Source organism: Cricetulus griseus, chromosome 8 (assembly GCF_003668045.3).
Source record: "Cricetulus griseus strain 17A/GY chromosome 8, alternate assembly CriGri-PICRH-1.0, whole genome shotgun sequence".
In the NCBI taxonomy this organism is placed as follows: Eukaryota; Metazoa; Chordata; class Mammalia; order Rodentia; family Cricetidae; genus Cricetulus; species Cricetulus griseus.
The window spans coordinates 12,298,629-12,317,655 of NC_048601.1; the positions used below are offsets into that span (position 1 = coordinate 12,298,629).

General features: G+C 46.2%; 1 protein-coding gene across 1 annotated transcript in view; it reads left to right on the forward strand.

Moving 5' to 3' along the window:
• The window catches only part of Gucy2c (guanylate cyclase 2C), a 71,133-nt gene extending 52,944 nt beyond the window's left edge, over window positions 1-18,189 (forward strand). Inside the window, exons 20-27 of the mRNA XM_027429909.2 lie at window positions 1,242-1,333; window positions 4,479-4,637; window positions 7,536-7,728; window positions 8,948-9,122; window positions 11,413-11,511; window positions 12,955-13,049; window positions 15,101-15,177; window positions 17,527-18,189. Of these exons, the coding sequence (XP_027285710.1) occupies window positions 1,242-1,333; window positions 4,479-4,637; window positions 7,536-7,728; window positions 8,948-9,122; window positions 11,413-11,511; window positions 12,955-13,049; window positions 15,101-15,177; window positions 17,527-17,701 (1,065 nt within the window). The 3' untranslated portion in view covers window positions 17,702-18,189. The remainder of the gene's footprint in view (window positions 1-1,241; window positions 1,334-4,478; window positions 4,638-7,535; window positions 7,729-8,947; window positions 9,123-11,412; window positions 11,512-12,954; window positions 13,050-15,100; window positions 15,178-17,526) is intronic.
• Window positions 18,190-19,027: the final 838 nt, after the last annotated feature.

A 19,027-nucleotide genomic window follows, 5' to 3' on the forward strand; every position in this document is an offset into this window, starting at 1 on the left:
TTCCATCTAATGATAAGTATGTCCAGGACTCCGTACTCTCTGCACCTGAAGTTATCCATTGGGCATTGGAATCATCTCTCTCAGACAAGGAAGGGCTACTCTTTGGTGACGTTCCTAAGACACAAAGATCTGTGTTCAGGTGTTCTTACCCCTCCCCCAAGCCCTATTCCTGCCCCAGTTCTGGAAAGAGCTAGCAATTAAAGCACACACCATAGTCTGCATTTTTGAAAGCAAGGTTATACATGATGTATGTATTAGGGTTATAAGTAACTCTATTGATTTAAAAAGACATATGAGCCAGGTATGGATGTACACGTCTACAATCCTAGCACTTTGGTAGAGGGAGGAATATCAGGTATTGGGGTCTAGCCTGGGATACAGGAGACTGTGCCTCAAACATAAACAACAACAACAACAAACTCTCATCTGTGCAGATAAGGAGTTAATATTCAGATACAACTGATTTAATAGCTAGGAATAATATTTTCTAAGCTAAAAGAATTGGAGGGTATTTGGTTTTAAAATTTACTAAGCCTGGTGTGTTGGCACATGCCTGTAATTCCTGCACTTTGAGTGGTAGAGGCAGGACAATCAGGAGTTCAAGGTCATCCTCAACTACAGAGTAAATGAGTTAGAGGCCAACCTGGGCTGCATGAACCCTTGTGTCAAAACCAAACCAAAACAAAACAAATGAAAACCAAACACAAAAAAAGTAACATGCCTCACTTAGAAAACATAGAGAAACATTAAATAGTCCTTCAAGAAGACTTTCAAAAGCCAGGCATGGAGACTCATGCCTGGAATCCCAGCACTGAGGAGTCTGGGGCAGGGGGATTTTGAGTTTGATGCTAGTGTGGGTTATAGAGTGAGGACCATCATAAAATCAAGGAGAGGGCACAGGAGAGGAGGGAAAAAGTCTTAAGAAGGAACAGATGCAGACAGACAACCTACACACAACTTCCTTTATGCTTTAAATCGCCTCTGCATTACTTATGATCCCACAACATACAACAACTCCCATGAAAAACCAGTTACATTGTATGATATTGTGTGTGTTCAGTGTAGGGGGGGAGTTGGGAGGGGGGTCCAGACCATGAAAGGACAGAGCTATAGACTGGTCCTCATGGTAGGTCCTGGTGAGATATCCCCTGCCTTGATCACGCCCATCATGGAAGAGAACTGTGAGACTTGATCCTGGAGTTTAACATCCCCGAGCTAAGCCACTGGCTTCTTCTTTGCAGGTCTATCTACTCGTCAAAAGCTGCTGGGAAGAGGACCCAGAAAAGAGGCCGGATTTCAAGAAAATCGAGAGTACACTAGCCAAGATATTCGGGTATTGCTGACATTTTTACCTTTCGTCCCCAGTTTTGGATTCCTTAATGATAGCTGCTATTTAGTGACACCAAGGAGTGAATTCTCAGGCTGTAACACACCTGTCACATAAAATTCTAATGATTCAGAGATTAGAGACAGACAGACACACAGACAAACTGACCACTTCTCAGGGACATCCTTACAAAGTTAAACACACAAGGACAAACTAAATCATAATCAAGCATACTTTTTTTTTAACTAAAAATAGCTTCTGGGGTCTAGAAGAGGGCTCCTCAGTTAAGAACCATACTGTTCTTGCAGAGGACCCAAGTTTGGTTCCAATAACCCCACATCAGGAGGCTCACAACACATTTAACTCCCCTCCGAGGGATAGGATGCTTCTGGATGTCTTAGGCAAGTGTGTTCAGGGGCACAGTTCCTCCACCGCACACACGTACAGAAGTCAAAAATAAATCTTTTCCAAGGGAACATAAAAGTTGGGGTGCGTGGTCAAATGGAGAGGACCTGGGAGGAGTTAAGGGAGGGGAAAACATGCTCAAACTATATTGTATGAAAAAAATGTAAGCATATAATTTCCAGACCCTTCTGTAAGTCTAACCTGGGTCCTGAGATTCTATAAAGCTCCTGGGCAATTCTTTTTAAAATCTATTTATTTTATATGTATGGGTGTTCTGTGTGCCACGGGCATGCAGTACTCATAGAGGTGAGAAAAGGCATCTGGCCCTGGGACTGAGGTTACAGGCAGTTGTGAGCTGCCACAAAGATGCTGGGAATCAAACCCAGGCCCTCTTAATTACCCAGTGTTAATTGCTTACCTGTCTCTCCAAGCCCAGATGGGTAATTTTTGTTGTTGTTGTTCGAGACAGGGTTTCTCTGTGTAGATCTGGAGCCTGTACTGGAACTCGCTCTGTAGACCACACTGGCCTCAGACTCCCAGAGATCAGCCTGCCTCTGCCTCCCAAGTGCTGGGATTAAGAGTATGCATCACCACCGCCCTGGCCCAAATGGGTAATTCTTAATATTAGCAAGTTCTTAGAATTTTTAAGATCTAGTTTTCATTTTTAATTATTTGTGCATATGTGGGTTTGTGCACATGTGTGTAGGCGCCCAAGGACAATAAAGTCTTCGGATTCCCTGAGACTGTACTAGGATTGCAGGAGGCTGTGAGCCACCTGACAGGGTGCTGGGAGATGAATTCGGTCCTCTGGAAAACCAGAACAGGCCCTTACTGAGCTGTCTCTCCAGACCCCAAGGTGGGCAAGTTTAAACATCTCCAAAATCACCAGCTTTGGCCCTAGACACTTTAGATTTGCGTTTCTGAATCAGAACAACGTTCAAAGTCAAAGTGGGGGGTTGTACCTGTTATCCAGTGATATTGTGTTCTGGGTGCTGTACTAGAGATAATAAAAACCCAGGAGACAGATATTGGGGTTCAAGCTGAAGATCAGGAAAGCAAAGCAGCCAGCCACTAGCTCTTACCTCTACCTCAGACTAAACGGGCAATCCTGTCTCCAAGAATTCTCATCATGGCTGGAGACTGAACGCCAGCTCCTGTCTTATATACCCCTCTAGTACTGGGATTAAAGGCATGGGGTCCCAAGTATTGAGATTGCCTTTGTGTGAGTTCTGTTTCTCTTTTTAGACTGATTCACTCTAGTGTAGCCCAGGGTGGTCTTGGACTCAGAGATCCATCCGCCTCTGTCTCCTGAGTCCTGGGATTAAAGGTGTGTACCACCACTGGCTGGCCTCTAAGTCTGTGGCTAGCTTTGCATTCTGATCTCCTAGCAAGCTTTATTAGATCCTAAACCATATATCACCATATGGTGCCTTGTGTTTTCGGTTAACTCAGTGCAGATGGGAGAAGAGAGCTAGGAGTTTCCATGGGAGGACTCGATGATGGCTAGCTGGGGGACAGAGGGTAAAACACCGTCCGTACAGGCTACCAACTTACTCATTCATAAAATCGGAGTGAGCTGGATGGTTTCTATTATTCCTTCCATCTCTGACTCCCTGGAGGTATCCTAGGTGCAAAGATTCAGATACCTTCTGAGGTGGAAATCCAAGGCTGGGGTGGGAGCTGAAGTTAATTGTGACCGTGGTCTGATTGACAGTACTGTCCACTGTTTGAATAGAGCGGGGAATAACAACGTATTAAATCCCTGCGTTTTCACTCTTTCCCTCAGCTGTCACCTCAGTGTCAGAGGACAGGCTGTGCAGTATCAGTGACACGGACCCTCGTGGAGATGCAGGGCCCCTCCCTAGTCTTTAGCCTTGACTGGGTTTTCCTCACGTGGCTACACATGTGAAATCCCCGGAGGAGCCTTAGGAAACAGTGACACCTGGCTTCTCCCCTAGATCATTTGATGTAACTGGTCTCAGGTGTAACCTAGCACTCCAGGGGGAACCTGGTCTCGGGTGTAACCAGCATTGGAAGCTGTAATATTCCCCAGGTGATAAAGATTCAGTCGAGGCAGGTTAAACTTTTAATTGAATCTATTCACAGGGGATTAAGCAATCTATCATTAGTCTTTGTACATGCTCCTGGTCCCGTTATGCTCAACTAACCTCTACTGGTGGGGTCAAGTAAGAATCCCTTGGGGGCAGGGCAGTGGTGGCACACGCCTTGATCCCAGCACTCAGGTGGATCTCTGTGAATTCAAGGTGAGCTTGGCCTATAGAGCGAGTTCCAGGACACAGAAATCCTGTCTCGAAAAAAAACAAAAGAAAAAAAAAAAATCCCTTGGGAGCTTGTCAAAAAAAAAAAAAAAAAAAAAAAAATCTCTTTGGAACTGTTGAGACAGCAGAACATTTGAAGATTCTTGCCACACAAGACTAGCCACTTGAATTCAATCCCCAGAAAAAAACAAGTTGCCCTCTGACTTCCTCTAAACCCATACCATAGCACTCACGCACACGCGCACACACACACACACACACACACACACACACACACACACGCGCGTGCGCCAGCAAGCCACCTCCTCCTGGGGACAGAAGTGGGGACTTGTCAATGATATGGCGTCTCAGAACTTTCCCCCATGCCTTCACATGTGTAAGCATTATCATAATACACAACACGGTGAGAACCCCACCTGCCCCTTCCCTGATATATGTAAGAGCTCTTTGTCTGTTACCACCTGCAGCCTCTTTCATGACCAAAAAAATGAATCTTACATGGACACCTTGATCCGACGTCTACAGCTGTATTCTCGAAACCTGGAACACCTGGTGGAGGAAAGGACCCAGCTGTACAAGGCAGAGAGGGACAGGGCTGACCGCCTTAACTTCATGCTGCTCCCACGGTAAGTCGAGCTTCCTGCAGGTGTGGCTTCCCGTGGTTCCACAGCCAAGGCTCCTTGGTTTCTGGCTGAAACCACGAGCATTCCTGCCTCTCTCACTGTGGCTGGTTTTGCCCTGGATTTCGTCTGGCCTTGCATTTGTTTGGAACTCCACTGGACAGGACTTTCTTTTATAGACCCGTGGACAGATTATTGGGGTTGGAGATGTTTGTGCCCTGCTGAACCCCCTTCTGATTTCACTCTGAATCGTGGACTGAACAGATGGCTGTGAGTTCTAACACCTTGCTAAGCTCACAGCCTACAGTCATCAGGCAAGTCGCTGCCTGTCTGCCCTCAGTCTCGAAACAGAAACTCAAGCCTGCCTGTGCAGTGTATGAACCATGGTGCTTCCGGGCATTAAGCATTAGTTTCTTTGCTTTTCTTCTTTATATTGCAAGAGAACTCCAAGTTACAGGTAGAAGCTATAGCAGAGAGGAGGTGGGTAACACTCATTAGGTGTCTGACCTCCCAGGTATCCACGAGCCAACATCAGCCTCTTCTTTGTGATGCTATGGCATAGTCAGGACAGAAGAAAGAGGACACTAATATAGAAATCCCAAGATAGCTTAATGTTTTCCAAACACTGTCATCTGAATAAGGCCCATGGCTTTGTACAAGCAAGAAATAATGGTCTCTTCCCATTCATGTGTGGAGAGCTGTTACTTCAATGTAAGGAGAAGCTCTAGTAAAACCATGGAAACTGAGGCCAGTGTTGCAGAAAAGAAACCATCATTTACCTGTGACATCCATGCTGGACTACACAGTAATGTGGCTTGGCCGGGTTACTCCTCTCTCAACCCTTCCTAGATCCATCCCCTCCCATACTAAAGACTGTTTTCCAAATTAAAAAAAAAAAAAAAAGTAGTTTCCGTAGTTTCTTCTCTATTAGCCTGGGCAAAGAGATAGAGGACACACACATGCCTCACTTGGTCCTGAAATCTAGAAAAAAACCTAATCAGAACCATGAATGACTATTCAGCTCCTACACACAGGCTGGAAGAACACTCTGAGAATACACTAGAAACCGCCTCCCCCACATACACCTCTATGTCAAAGAGGGTAGGTGTTCCCTGAGCCACATAACCTTATTATATTATGCAGAATTGCTTGCCTGGAGAGTAATGCCTAGTTGAAAAAGATAATACTTTGGCTACCTGGCTGATAGGCATGGGTTTCCAGTGGGATTCACAGGCATTCTGTAATTGTTATTCTCACCTCCAAATCTTCTCCACCTGAGAACACCCAGGGTCTGGGTCTCAGAAGGCTCACAGTGCCCAGAATTGGTGTTGCTCAGTTTTAGTAACAGCTCTGTCCTGTTACAATAAATCTTTCCGCCAAAAGCCTCCCGAGCCCTACCGCCCCATGGGTGGTCTCCGACAGCTGCCTGAGTTCTGCCCTCCGTGTGGATGGACAAAATAATACAGAGGCATATTAGGTACAAAGCTGCTTGGCCAATGACTAGGATTCTCATCTGTTAGCTTAGTCTTAATTATCATAAACCTATATATTTTATAAGACTTATCTTATAGAGGATGTCTTCCGCTGGCACCCTCTCTTGCTGGTGGCTCTCATCCCACCCCTGGAGGAGGCGAAGGGGAAAAGGGACGCTTCCTGTTTCTTCTTGCTTAAATATGAGTCTCCTTGCTATGTCATTTCCTGCCTGGAACACCACTTCTCTACTACATTTCCCAGAATCCTCTTTGACTCCTAGTCCTGTCTAACTTGCTGTCTCATTGGCCAAACAGTATTTTATTCAAAAATCAATAAGGTGAACATACACAGTACATTCCCCATCACTGTCCAATGGGATCATCAGAACTTCTTGCTTCCTTTTCAGTCCTTTATTTTCTTATCTATATAAAAATGAAAGATTTAGGGACTGGAGAGATTTAGGGTTAGGAGCATTTGCCGCTCTTGCAAAAGACCTGAGTTCCCAGTGCCCACCTGGAGGTTCACAACCATCTCTAGCTCCAGTCCCAGGGGTCTTGTGCCCTCTTCTGGCCTCTGCAGGTACCAGGCACGTGTGTAATGCAGATACATACATGCAAGTAAACACTTGTATGAAATAAAGTAAAATGAGGGATTTGTTCTCATAGATGGCTGTAGCATTTCCATGGCTCACTTTCCCATGGCTGATTCTAAGGTTCCATGTTTGTACTCAGGCTCCCTTCAAAGTGACCACGATGGCAGCAGAGAGTGCCCAACCCCAGGCAACCCATGGGAAAGGCAATTTGTCCCAGTCAATTTGTATTCCTTGCTCTGAGAGGCTGCACCTTCCATCTCTTCAGTGGCTTCCTTTGGCATCCTTTGCCTTACTTGCAATTTGTACTCAGTATAGTTGCCGTTACTTTTCAAAGGAACCAAATATAGTTCAAAATATCCAATAAATCCTGGTTCAAATATATTAAAATTAACATTGCATGCATTATTCATGTGGCATGATATTCAAAAATGCCGTGAAGGACAGGAAAGGAGTAGAACCATTGGCTTTGATGAGAGAAGCAGTGCTCACAGCCTTGGGGTCAGTTTCTTATGTGGGTGACACATTCCTCATCTAGCCTTCTGAATATGGTGCTGTGCTTGTTTGAATTTCATTATCAATGGAGAGGTAAAAAGTAGACATGTGTAAGTATTAGAGTTAGACAGTATTCATCCAAGTTCAAATACATACACACATGTTTGGGCAATGTATTCATACACACATTATATGCAGTCTGTTCTTTTGCTTCCTAGACACTCACTGGAATTCATTACAAATCTCAAAATTTTGAATTCTGTTGACAGTTGCTACAATCTGAATTGTTTATATAAGGCAAGAAAACTCTAGAGAGGTTAAAAGTAGTCTCCCCCTCCTTCATCTAGGCTGGTGGTAAAGTCCCTGAAGGAGAAAGGCATTGTGGAACCAGAGCTGTACGAAGAAGTCACAATCTATTTCAGTGACATTGTCGGTTTCACCACTATCTGCAAGTACAGCACCCCCATGGAGGTGGTGGACATGCTTAATGACATCTACAAGAGCTTTGACCAGATTGTGGATCACCACGATGTCTACAAGGTAACGGACCTGCCCTCAGGTTGAGACAGTTGGGCAGCCCAAGGCCACCAGAGCCTGGCACAGTTGCTCCTGTTATTTACAACTTCTGTCACCCACAAGTAACAAGAGACTGACTAATAGTGCTTCCTATTGGTGCAGAGGGCCTGGGTTTGGTCCCCAGCACTCAAGTCAGGGGGCTCAGAACTGTGTGTAACTCTAGCTCCAAGGGATCTGTCGCCATCTTCTAGCTTCCCCAGGCAGCTGCATGTATGTCACAGACCCACACATAGGCACATACAGACATGCACACGGAAATAAATAAATAAATAAATAAATAAATAAATAGATCTCCAACACTTATTGAAGAGGTGTTTGAATCCAAGCTGAAATGAAAGCTATCTGGGAGAATTAAGAAAGGTCAAATGTCAAGATGCCCCCCAGCCCCAGTTTTAAGAAGTAGCACGGAGGAACAAATTATAGCAAAAATGAATATTAGGTGACAAACGTAGAGGAAATGACAGAGTTTCAAATCACCTCCAAAGCAATGGACAGCATTTGCAGCTGACTGCAAATGAAATGGAGACAGTGGAGTTGTGATAAACACAGCACAAGACAGTAAACATGCTTTATGCTAGTAAAATACTGTGTAGAAAAATGATCGAGATAAAGATGACTTTTCTGGTAATTTAGTACATTACTGAAATCATAGAGGGTCAGTCGGACTATTTAATTAGTTTTAGTTTGAGTTGTTAAATGCACGACTGTGTGTGTGTGCTTCCTTGTCTGCACCACTTACATGTAGGTGCCCACGGGGGCCACTGTATGGCATCTAATTCCCTGGCACTTGAGTTACAAGCAGGTGTGAGCCGCCATGTGGATGCTGGGAGCTGCACCCTGGTCTTCTGCAAGAGCAGCAGGTGGTCTCAATCACTGAGCCATGCCTGCAGCACCGCAACCAGATTATTCCAACATTTACAGAACTGTCACTGTCACATAATTATGAAACGATTTTGTATGATTGAAATCTTCCAAAGCTGTTTTTTCATCCAGTTAACTAGACTACCAGGGAGGAAAAAAAGAGCCTGGAGAAACCAGCATAGAACTGCCCTGGACGAGGAGGACAGACTGAGCTCATACTGAGCTCCCAACCCCTATCTGTATGTGCATTCAATGCAGGCTCCTTTTCAATTCTGGTGTCTTCCCACGGGGCAGAGACACTGATGAGAAAGTGTTCCCATAGGTAGAAACCATCGGTGATGCCTACGTGGTGGCCAGCGGTTTGCCTATGAGAAACGGTAACCGACATGCAGTAGACATTTCCAAGATGGCCTTGGACATCCTCAGCTTCATGGGGACCTTTGAGTTGGAGCATCTCCCTGGCCTTCCAGTGTGGATTCGCATTGGAGTTCATTCAGGTAAGGAGTTGGGCATTCTAGCAAGTGGGGATCACTCACAGTAGGACGCACAAGAGCGTCTTGATGTGGTTGGTCTTTCACCTGAGACTTCTTAAATTCTGAGTGCCAAAAATGGGGTTCATTACACATCCTGACACATTTAGACCCAGTCCCCAGAGAACACTTGAAACAATACATGGATAGCACTGTCAGCTGCTGGGTATACAAACATTGACTGCCCCAGAAAGCAAGAAGTTCTGGACTTCCCATTTAAATCATAACGTCTGCTATCTCACTTATAACCTCCCCCCACACAGTCCCAACTCCTGTTCATATCTCATTTAAATACTACAGTCCTGGGGCTGGAGAGATGCCTCAATAGTTAAGAAAGTGTACTCGCTTGTAGAGGACCTGAGTGTAGTTCCCAGCGGCCATGCCGGCCAGCTCACATCCACCTGTGACTCCAGCTCCAGGAAATCTGATGCCCTCTTCTCCCCTCCTCCACCATCTGAGTTCATGTGCACCTACCCGCACCCAAATGGACACATACATGCAATGAAAAGTAAGCTCTTTTTTATATATAAAGGAAAGAATACTATCTTTAAAATAAAATAAAATGGGAGAGGTCGTTTGAGGCTACTTGCCTGATAACCAGGCTGAGGAATGTCCCAGTGCATGAGTCCTTGAGGGTGCAGGAGGTTACCAAGGTTGCAGGGTGCAGGTGTTAGATGGTGGGTTAGAAAGGGGGAAGGGTTGCTAGGTAACCTGACCATGAAATGTATCTTTCCTTCTATAAGCTACTTCATGAGCCCAGACGTTATGTATCAGGGAGGAAAGGATTGAAGGCAGCTATTCTTCTAAAATGGTGTGTTTATACTGGCAGCTTCTGCCCAAGTCTCTTACAGGTCCAAGGTTACTTTTGCCATGGCCCCCAACAGTCTACATAGTGAGTTCCGAGACAGCCAGAATGACGTGGGGAGACCTTGTCTCATTTTGTAAAGCTAATCAGAGAGCTAGTAAGTCCCTCTAGCCCAGTGGTTCTCAACCTGTGGACCATAACCCATTTGGGGGGGTTGCCTGAGACCATCAGAAAACGCAGATATTTACAAATCATAACAGTAGCAAAATGACAGTTATGAAGGAGCAACAAAAAGAGTGTTATGGTTGGGGATTGGGGTTATGGTTGTAAGGAAATATATGAAAGGGCCGCAGCACTAGGAAGGTTGAGAACCTCTGCTCTAGCTGGAAAACCAGTCTTCAGTTTCCATGTTGATATTTAACTCTGCATCCAGTCATCCCCACAAACCCTGATGCGATGACCCTTCTTTCCTGGGGAGCTGTGGACATTTACTCAGGGCAGCTACCAGGGAGAGTACTAGTGACCAGCCAAAGAAGCACTGTCACACACGCCTAGCTTGGTGGGCCAGCGAGTAGTTTATGGGGTTTACTTACAACAGTTTGGGTGACCCCACATAACCACATCACTCAACAGTCCCAGGGATGATGGCTCTCTCTACAGCTGCGTAGATGGGGTCCCTGCTTTCACTGGTCTCCCACCTCATACACATACTGTAGCATCTTCCTAGACCACGTGCGACTGGGGCAGAGCCACGACTGGGAGGGAGACACGGGGGAGACGGAGGGAAGAAGGGAGAGACGGAAGGGGCTGCAATCTCAGATAAGGGTCTAAGGACTCTCCTCTAAAGGAGCATCAACAGCTGCTCCCATCAAGACTGTGGCCGTGTATGCTTAAGGAACCAAAGTCCACAACGCCCACCCATGAAAATAAAACGCACACTCTTGTCTTGGTTTTCGTTCTGCATGTTAGAACATCCTTGTGACAGAGACTTCATCCAGTAGCATTTGTGTGGCCCAAAGTGCTTATGGAAGACTCTGCTAAGTCCTTGTCTTCTGAGCATTCCCTTTAGGCCACCAACCCTAGAAATAAAACCATTATACAAACCATAGGCAACTATGTCTTCCACTCTGTGGTTCCTTCTAGCAATCCAGAGTTCAGGGTTGTGTACTTCAGAACAGCAGGCAAGCTGTGGGGTCCCCCGAGCCCTTCTCGACAGCCCTTGATTTTTAAATGTTGGCATTTTTGTGACCTGAACCTCTGAGTGCCTTTGTGTCCAGTGAAAATGTAAGTGTTCTTGGCTATAACCAAAACCTGAGAGTGTGCATTCCTCCATTAAAGGATCCACACATATTCAGCCACGTCTCCATGCCTCCTGACCTGATGTGAGGGAGGCTCGCCCATCCCAACTCCATTCTCCATGTGCAATGACACCTCCTCCTTCCTTCTCTCCAGGCCCCTGTGCTGCTGGTGTTGTGGGGATCAAGATGCCGCGTTATTGCCTATTTGGAGATACTGTCAACACCGCCTCTAGGATGGAGTCCACCGGCCTCCGTAAGAAGGGGGATTGCTGTTTTCCTCAGGGAACAGAGATTCTCTCCTCCAGGAGACACATTTGAAGAGCTCACTGCATAGTGCTGAGATGCAAAGTATCAGCGAACGGCGATAGATCCCTCACATGGGCTAGACTTGAGCCTGTGTTAACAGGACTGCCACTTTTGATTTTGTTGTATTTACTGCTGGTTGTTTTAGCCTTTTTTCCCCTTCAGTTTTAAACTGTTTCTGTGGTTTTGGTCCATGTGCAGTGAATTCAGGAATGTTCTAGCTGGAATAGCCATGAACTTTAGCATAGATCTATGTAACTGTGTGATATCCAATGGGAAAGATATGGACCAATCTCACCGTGGCTCCCATTCGTCTTTCCTGTTTATTTGGTTTTTCTAGAAACTGATTTTAGCAGAGAGAAAGTGTCTATGAATCTGTTGCTGCACAAAGGTTTCATGTTCCTCTTCAGATTGGATCAGTTTTTGCCATTTTACAAAGGCATATGTCTGGCAAAATTGAGGAACCCTGTGCTACACACAGTAGATGCTGGATAGTGATAAGAAGAAAAATGTCCAGTAGCGGGGAGAAAAGCCGTGGTAGATGATGGGTAAAAGATGGCAAAAACGGGATCCAAAACAAGATTTTGGTAGTTAGACTGGCAATCTGTTCTTAGCATGTGCCACAAATCAAATCATCAAGACAAGAATGAGGCAGTAGCCAAACAGACTTAGATTAAAATAAAAACTGTGTTAGCTGCCACCTGCATATGTTAGGGTAAGTTACTCCATCTTTCAAGGCCCTGGGAAGGTGAACACAGGGGATGAGATGCTAATCTTGTCAGGAGAGTTTCTGGGCAGGACTCAGATGATGCAGTGTTGAGCACTTGGCAGTCGTCTGGTCCACGGAGGGTGTCCACCATTCTGATCACTTTTTTGTGTGTGTGGCGGCTCATGGTGTGGCTGTTGAGCATCCCACAAGCCTTTGGATGGGATACTATCATCACTTGTTTTTCAGAAGGATAATGGTGCTGCCAAAAAGGAAACACTGAGAAAGCCCAGAGCCCAACTCTTGACCTTGTTCATAGCACCTTAGCTGTCCACTGGACTTCAAACTGCAGACTGTTCAGCCAAAGCCTGAGCCCAGGATGAGAATCTCCATCCAAAGCCAGGTTCAGCATTCCCACTCCGAGCTGCAATGAGACTCAGTGACCAGAACTCAGGAGTGACAAAGCCCTCAAAACACAGTGTCAGACCCTTTTGCCCACATGGGTGGTATTTTCTCTTCTCACTGACACTGTTTTTAAAGTGCCATTCTAAAATAGCCATATATGTTTCTCCGAGATGGAGATAGATGCTTAGGGTGTTACTGACACCTATAATCGGAGAGAAACAGACATGGCCATATCGGATTTCCACATGGGCAGAGTCTCACTGATCTGGTTTGTATTTCCAGCCCTGAGGATTCACATGAGCAGTTCCACTATTGCCATCCTGAAGAGAACAGATTGCCAGTTCCTGTATGAAGTGAGAGGGGAGACATACTTAAAGGTAAGGAGGCTGCAGACGTGTGAGCAAGCATGCAGACACTTGTGGGCCACAAGTGACCCTCCACCAAGAAAGTTAGAAAAGACAAAGCCGAAGAATCCTTCCCGTCCTCCCTGCAGGGAGGTCCCTACCTCCAGCATAGGCCCCTAGCACCATCGTCCCTAGAGAAAGAGCGTACACCCATGCATGTGAACCCAGAACTGTTCTGTGCTCCAGCAAGCTCTTTAGATATTCTGTGCTGTGAAGCATTGCTGTCAAGCTGGAGAGGTGGCTCAGAGGTTAAGAGCACTGGCTGCCCTTGCACAAGAGCCAGGTTCAATTCCCAGCACCCACATGGTGGGACACTACCATCTGTAACTCCACTTTTGTTTTTTGTTTTTGTTTTGTTTGGTTGGTTTTTTGGTTTTTTTGAGGCAGGGTTTCTCTATGTAGCTTTGGAACCTGTCCTAGAACTTTGAACGAGCATTCTGATGTTTGGACACATAGATGTTGGACAATCAAGGATATAGTCTCACTTTTCTCTCTTGTGTACATGTGCATATGTGAGAGCACACTTACATGTGTGTACACTTGCAGTGTAGAGACCTGAAGCTGATGTCAGGTCTGTCCCTTGTTCTTTGAAGCAGAGTCTCTCATTCAGACCTGAAGATGACTGATCCGGCTCATCTAGATATCTGGCCTGGCCAGGGCTTTTGTGTCTGTCTTCTGAGGCTGGAGCTATGGGGAGGGTGCACACCCACCCAGCATGTATGTGGGTTTGGGGGATCCAGAGCTGGGTCCTCTCACCAGTCATCTTCCCCACCTTGCTTCTCATTATTAACACAGTTGCCCTGTGACGCCACCAGTTGTCCCAGCCGGCTCTCAGATGCTCTTTAAAAATTTCCAGAATCTTTTCACAACTGGGCTGAGCCAGAAACTGACCAGACATTGTGCTTTTTTCTCTAGGACCCTCAAATTCTGCGGCATGTATATTGCAGTCGCAAATTGGAAAATGTCACCTTTTACGTAAAATTGTCTAAAAACACACTCACACTCAGTTTTTGTGAGTCTTCCACAAGTACATTTACTAATCCAAGATCATCCCCCTAAAATGCTATTTCTGTTTGTTGGCACAGAACTGTGTAGGTGGATTTCTCCCTTTCTTTAAAATGTACTTATACATACACTAGTGTGTGTGTGTGTGTGTGTGTGTGTGTGTGTGTGTGTGTGTGTGTTCACCAGAGGAGACCTCTGTGGAGTCTGTTGTCTCTCTTCCCACCTCTATGCATGTCCAAGGATTGAATTCAGACTGTCAGGCCTTCGTGGCAAGTGCCTTTAGCAGTGAGGTATCTAACCTGCTGTCCTCACCTTGCTTTCTGAGGCAGGGTCTCCCGCTAAACCTGGGGCTCACTGATTTGACTAGACTGGCTGCTCAGTGAGCTCCAGGAACCCACCTGTCCTTGCTCCCCAGAATGGGGGTTGCACCCCACTTTGTACTGGGGTGCTAATGATCTGAACTCAGGTCCCCACTCTCTCACAGAAGGAACTTTCCAAATGAGCCTTCTCCTTGGGCCTGAATATCTTTGTTTCTAAGGTAGGGCTCTTAAAATATTGCTAAACTATAATCTGAAATACCTTCTAGGGGGAAAGAAAACTGTATTTTAAAACAGTTAATCTGGCTGGGCATGGTGTCTCATGCCGAAATTTGGATACTTGGAAGTCTGAACCAGGAGACCTGCTGTGAGTTTGAGACAACTGGAGTTACATAGTGAGCTCCAGACCTGCCTGAACCACACTGTGAGACCCTGTCTCCAAATAAATAAATAAATAAATAAATAAATAAATTAACTAATTAAAATAAATTTTAAAAACAAACAGAAAGGAGCAGGGAGGAAAAGTAAAAAAGGCCAGCCTGGTTGGAGATTTGTTAAGTTCTTCTAAATTTTAGGGACACGTGATGTGCTTAAACACAGACCCTGATGAGCAATGTGAGGTGGTGAACCTCTTGGAACAGATCACCACTGGGGCAGCAGGTGAGAACAGCGCCTTCACGGGACCTTCTTTTGTCTCAATAGGGTAGAGGGACAGAGACCACATATTGGCTGACTGGGATGAAGGACCAAGAGTACAACCTGCCAACCCCACCGACTGTGTAAGCTTCAGGGGTGGCAGGGAGGGAGAAGAGCCTGAAGTCCTGGGGAGGGTGGGGAGGGAGAGCCGGAAGCCCTGGGTCGGGCAGGAAGGAAGAGGAACAGGAAGTCTTGGGTAGGGCAGGGAAGGGAGAAGAGTCTGAAGTCCTGGGTCTGTGGACACAAGATACTGCCTGGTGGTATTTAACCTGACAAGTGCCTATGGCCGTGAGAAAGTCTAGAATGTTCCCTTCTCCAGCTGCTGAACAAGAGTGTCCAGAATGCCTGTATCTTCCTGACACTCAGTGACATGGAAAGCACCACCTCTGTGGCTCTGCAGTGCTAGGTTTCTCTCCTAAGTCACATGGGTGTTCTCAGTGAGGTCACACAGGGCTGCTCCTGTCCCCTTGTCCCAGGGAGGTTCCACCTGGGAAAGCAAAAGGAGGCTACTCTAGAACTGGAAGACATTCCATTCTTCATTGATTTTAATTTCATTTTGTTTCACTGGCTCTGTTTCCTTCTGTCCTCCTAGGGGTTATTTTCTAGTTGTGACAAGGATGTAGTTGCAAGATGATAGATTGATAGATGAAGTAATACATAAATATGTACAGAGAGAGAGAGAGAGAGAGAGAGAGAGAGAGAGAGAGGAGAGAGAGAGATACAGATTGAGACAAGGTCAGTATGTAGCCCAGACTGACCTCCATCTCTCTTCCTGTCTCTATCTCTCAAATGCTGGCTTTCCAGGCATATGGCCCCATGCCTTGCCCAGGTATATTTCAAACAGCTTATCTCTATTAAAATCTCCTTGATTTGCCAGGGGTGATGGCACCTACTTTTAATCCTAGCACTCAGGAGGCAGAGGCAAGCAGGTCTCTGTGAGTTTGAGGACAGTCTAATCTGCACAGACACTGTCTCAAAAACAAAGTCGGGGTCGGGGGGAGGTGCTGGAGAGATGGCTCAGTGATCAGGGCATCTGAGTTCAGTTCCCATCACTACATTGGATGTGTACTTCTAGTCCCAGGGGATATGTCGCCCTCCTCTGGACTCTGTGAGTACTGCAATAATGCCACCCCACCCCATCCACACATAATTAAAAATAAAATAAATCTTGGGGCTGGAGACATGACTCAGGAGTTAAGAATACTTGCTGCTCTTCCAGCGGATCTGGGTTTGTTTCTGATGTACAATATAATTTCCAAGGGATCTGATACTTTCTTTCTGGCTTCCACAGACACCCACACACATGTGGCAGATATTCACACAGACACAGAAATACACAGAAATAAAAATAATGAAAAGCATTCCTTTCGCTTGCTCAAAGCTGGTTAAATTTTGCTCATGAAGCATCAGAAAGCTAGGGTTGTATTTCTGGTTTCTTCAGGAGAGCAGAAGCAGCTTGGAGCTCATTTCATACCTATTTGCTTCTTAGAAGAACAGAACATAGGGGTTGGAGAGATGGCTCAGAGGTTAAGAGCACTAGCTGCTCTTTCAGAGGACTTGAGTCAAGAAGACCCAGGTTTGGTTCCCAGCACCCACATGGCAGCTCACAACTATCAGTATCTCCAGTTCCAGACACCCTCTCTGGCTACCTGGGCACCAGGCACACATGGTACAAGACACACAAGCAGGCAAAGCACCCATACACAATAAACAAACAACAATAGCAAGGATAGAAGATGCTAGAAGCAAAGAGCACTATACATTTCCACTCCTGCCTCCTCCTGTCTGCTGGTGTCCCTAAAGAGGACAGCACCAGCCTCACCTAAAGCATGCTCCTGGGACTTAACATGGAGTCTGCATTCTCTTTATGATAGGAGGAAGACCTCATATCTACCGAGCAGGTTTCAGTTCTGACAGTGACTCAAGTTGTCCTGTTCCATTAGCAGGCCTCCTGCCCTCAGCCCTGTTGCTGTTGTGTTGATGGCTTTGGCTGGAAGAGAAACCCTATTGTTCAGAGGCCTAGAGGCCAGACAGACAGAAGACAGGACACTAGAGATGCCGAGTCAACCTGGGAAGCCCGACTTCAAACCAGGACTGCCCAGATCTTTCTAAACTTTGGAGACCTGTTTAGCCTTCTCCAAACAATCCCCACATCCACAGCTACGTGGGGAACCAGTGTATTTCCAGGGCTGTGTGGTAGCGTCCTGATCTCCCCCTGGGGTCTCTACCATGTCCCCCAGTTCTAGCAACATGTTTCACTTTGAAAGAGAAAGATCCATTTCCTGCCTTCGAAGTCTTGCACTGGCACACAGCAGGGAAACCAGTTTGCAATCATTGAAGGCAGTGGTGATTTTGTACTCCACTGGATCTGAGGCTAAGGAACATTCTGGGTGGATTACTGACAAGGTTTTCTCTCTCCACACACTTTTCAGGGAGAACCAACAGCGTCTGCAAACAGAGTTTTCAGACATGATCATCAGCTCCTTACAGAAAAGAGAGGCCTCGGGCACGAAGAGCCGGAGGCCCACGAGGGTGGCCAGCTACAAAAAAGGCACTTTGGAATACCTGCAGCTCAACAACTCCGATCACGAGAACACCTATTTTTAGACCTAGGCGAGGTCTAAGAACTGACAGAGGCAACTTCCGATGTCCGGAATCTGCATTTTCCAGAGACCGCAACAACAAGCGCTTTGGCTCACTGCCCTGCCTGGAACAGAATTCCTCTACAGGTCACGTGGGCGTTCTGGTTTTGCCTTTTGGTTTGTTTGTTTGTTTTATTAAGACAGAGTCTCGTGGATCCCAAATATCCTCAGTCTCACTGTGCAGCAGTGGGTGACCTTGAACTTGTCCAGTCCTCCTGCCTCCACCTCCCGAGTGAGGGGTGTGTTCTTGGCAGTGTGAGGGCCCTGTGTTCCGGAGCCATGTCCCCCAGTTGTCCATGGAGCGTCAACCTGGAAGAGGAGGAATATGCTATATAGAACTTGGGGTTTTGTTCTTACTTCATTTCTTATTTTGTTTTGTTTACTGGCTCTTCTGTACACATGAGAGAATTTTTTTATTTTAAATTGTCTCAATTGTATTTCAAGTAGCTTTTCTCCATGAAAGTGTGCTGAACTCGTAATTTTTGCAGAAATCCTGCTGGATATTAGGTAAAAATAAAGTCTTTCGAGTCTGGTATGTGTTTCTACTGTCTGCTGTTTCCCTGAGGCTACCAGTCAGCAACTCCTGCTTGCTGTTAGACAAGTGGCCCACAGAGGAATAAGGCAAGGCTAACAATGCTGCCCAGGAAGGAGCAAGGTCCTTGAAGGTCGCTAGCACGGTTGTCATTTCTGGGCCTCACGGCCACCCACGTGGCCATCAGCATTCAGGCAAAATGCCCAATCATCCCAGGTGTTAGCATTTCCAGGGTTGGCCCTACCTGCACCATCAGCATTCAGGCAAAATGTCAAGTCATCCAGGGCCTTATGCGCATGCGCAGCCTGGCCACGTAATGTACACATGGCATGGCCACATTAGCCCCCAATGCATGCACGTAGTGACCTTGAAAAGCAGACACGCCAGACCCACTTCCTCTCTCTCCATGTTTCTTCCAGACAGGCCTGTGCACACCCCCTCACCTTACCCCCTACTAATAAAACGCTTCAGTGGGTTTTGTTGTGTTTCTTGTGGTCTGCTCTCAAACAGGAAATAACAAGCATGGGGTGATTATTGATTTAAAACAGTGGGATTGCCGTGGCCTGTCTGCTTAGCAGTGTGAATGTGCAGCACGTGTCATGACAGAAACCGAAGAAGGGGCTGGGCAGGGGTTCAAACCCTACACTGCTCTCTTCTGTCTCCGAAGTCACCAGAATCCCTAAAGGATCTTCTGTCTCTGACAGTATAGTCCCTTCCGTAAGTGACACATGGCTCTCCCTGAATATATGACAGTTTATA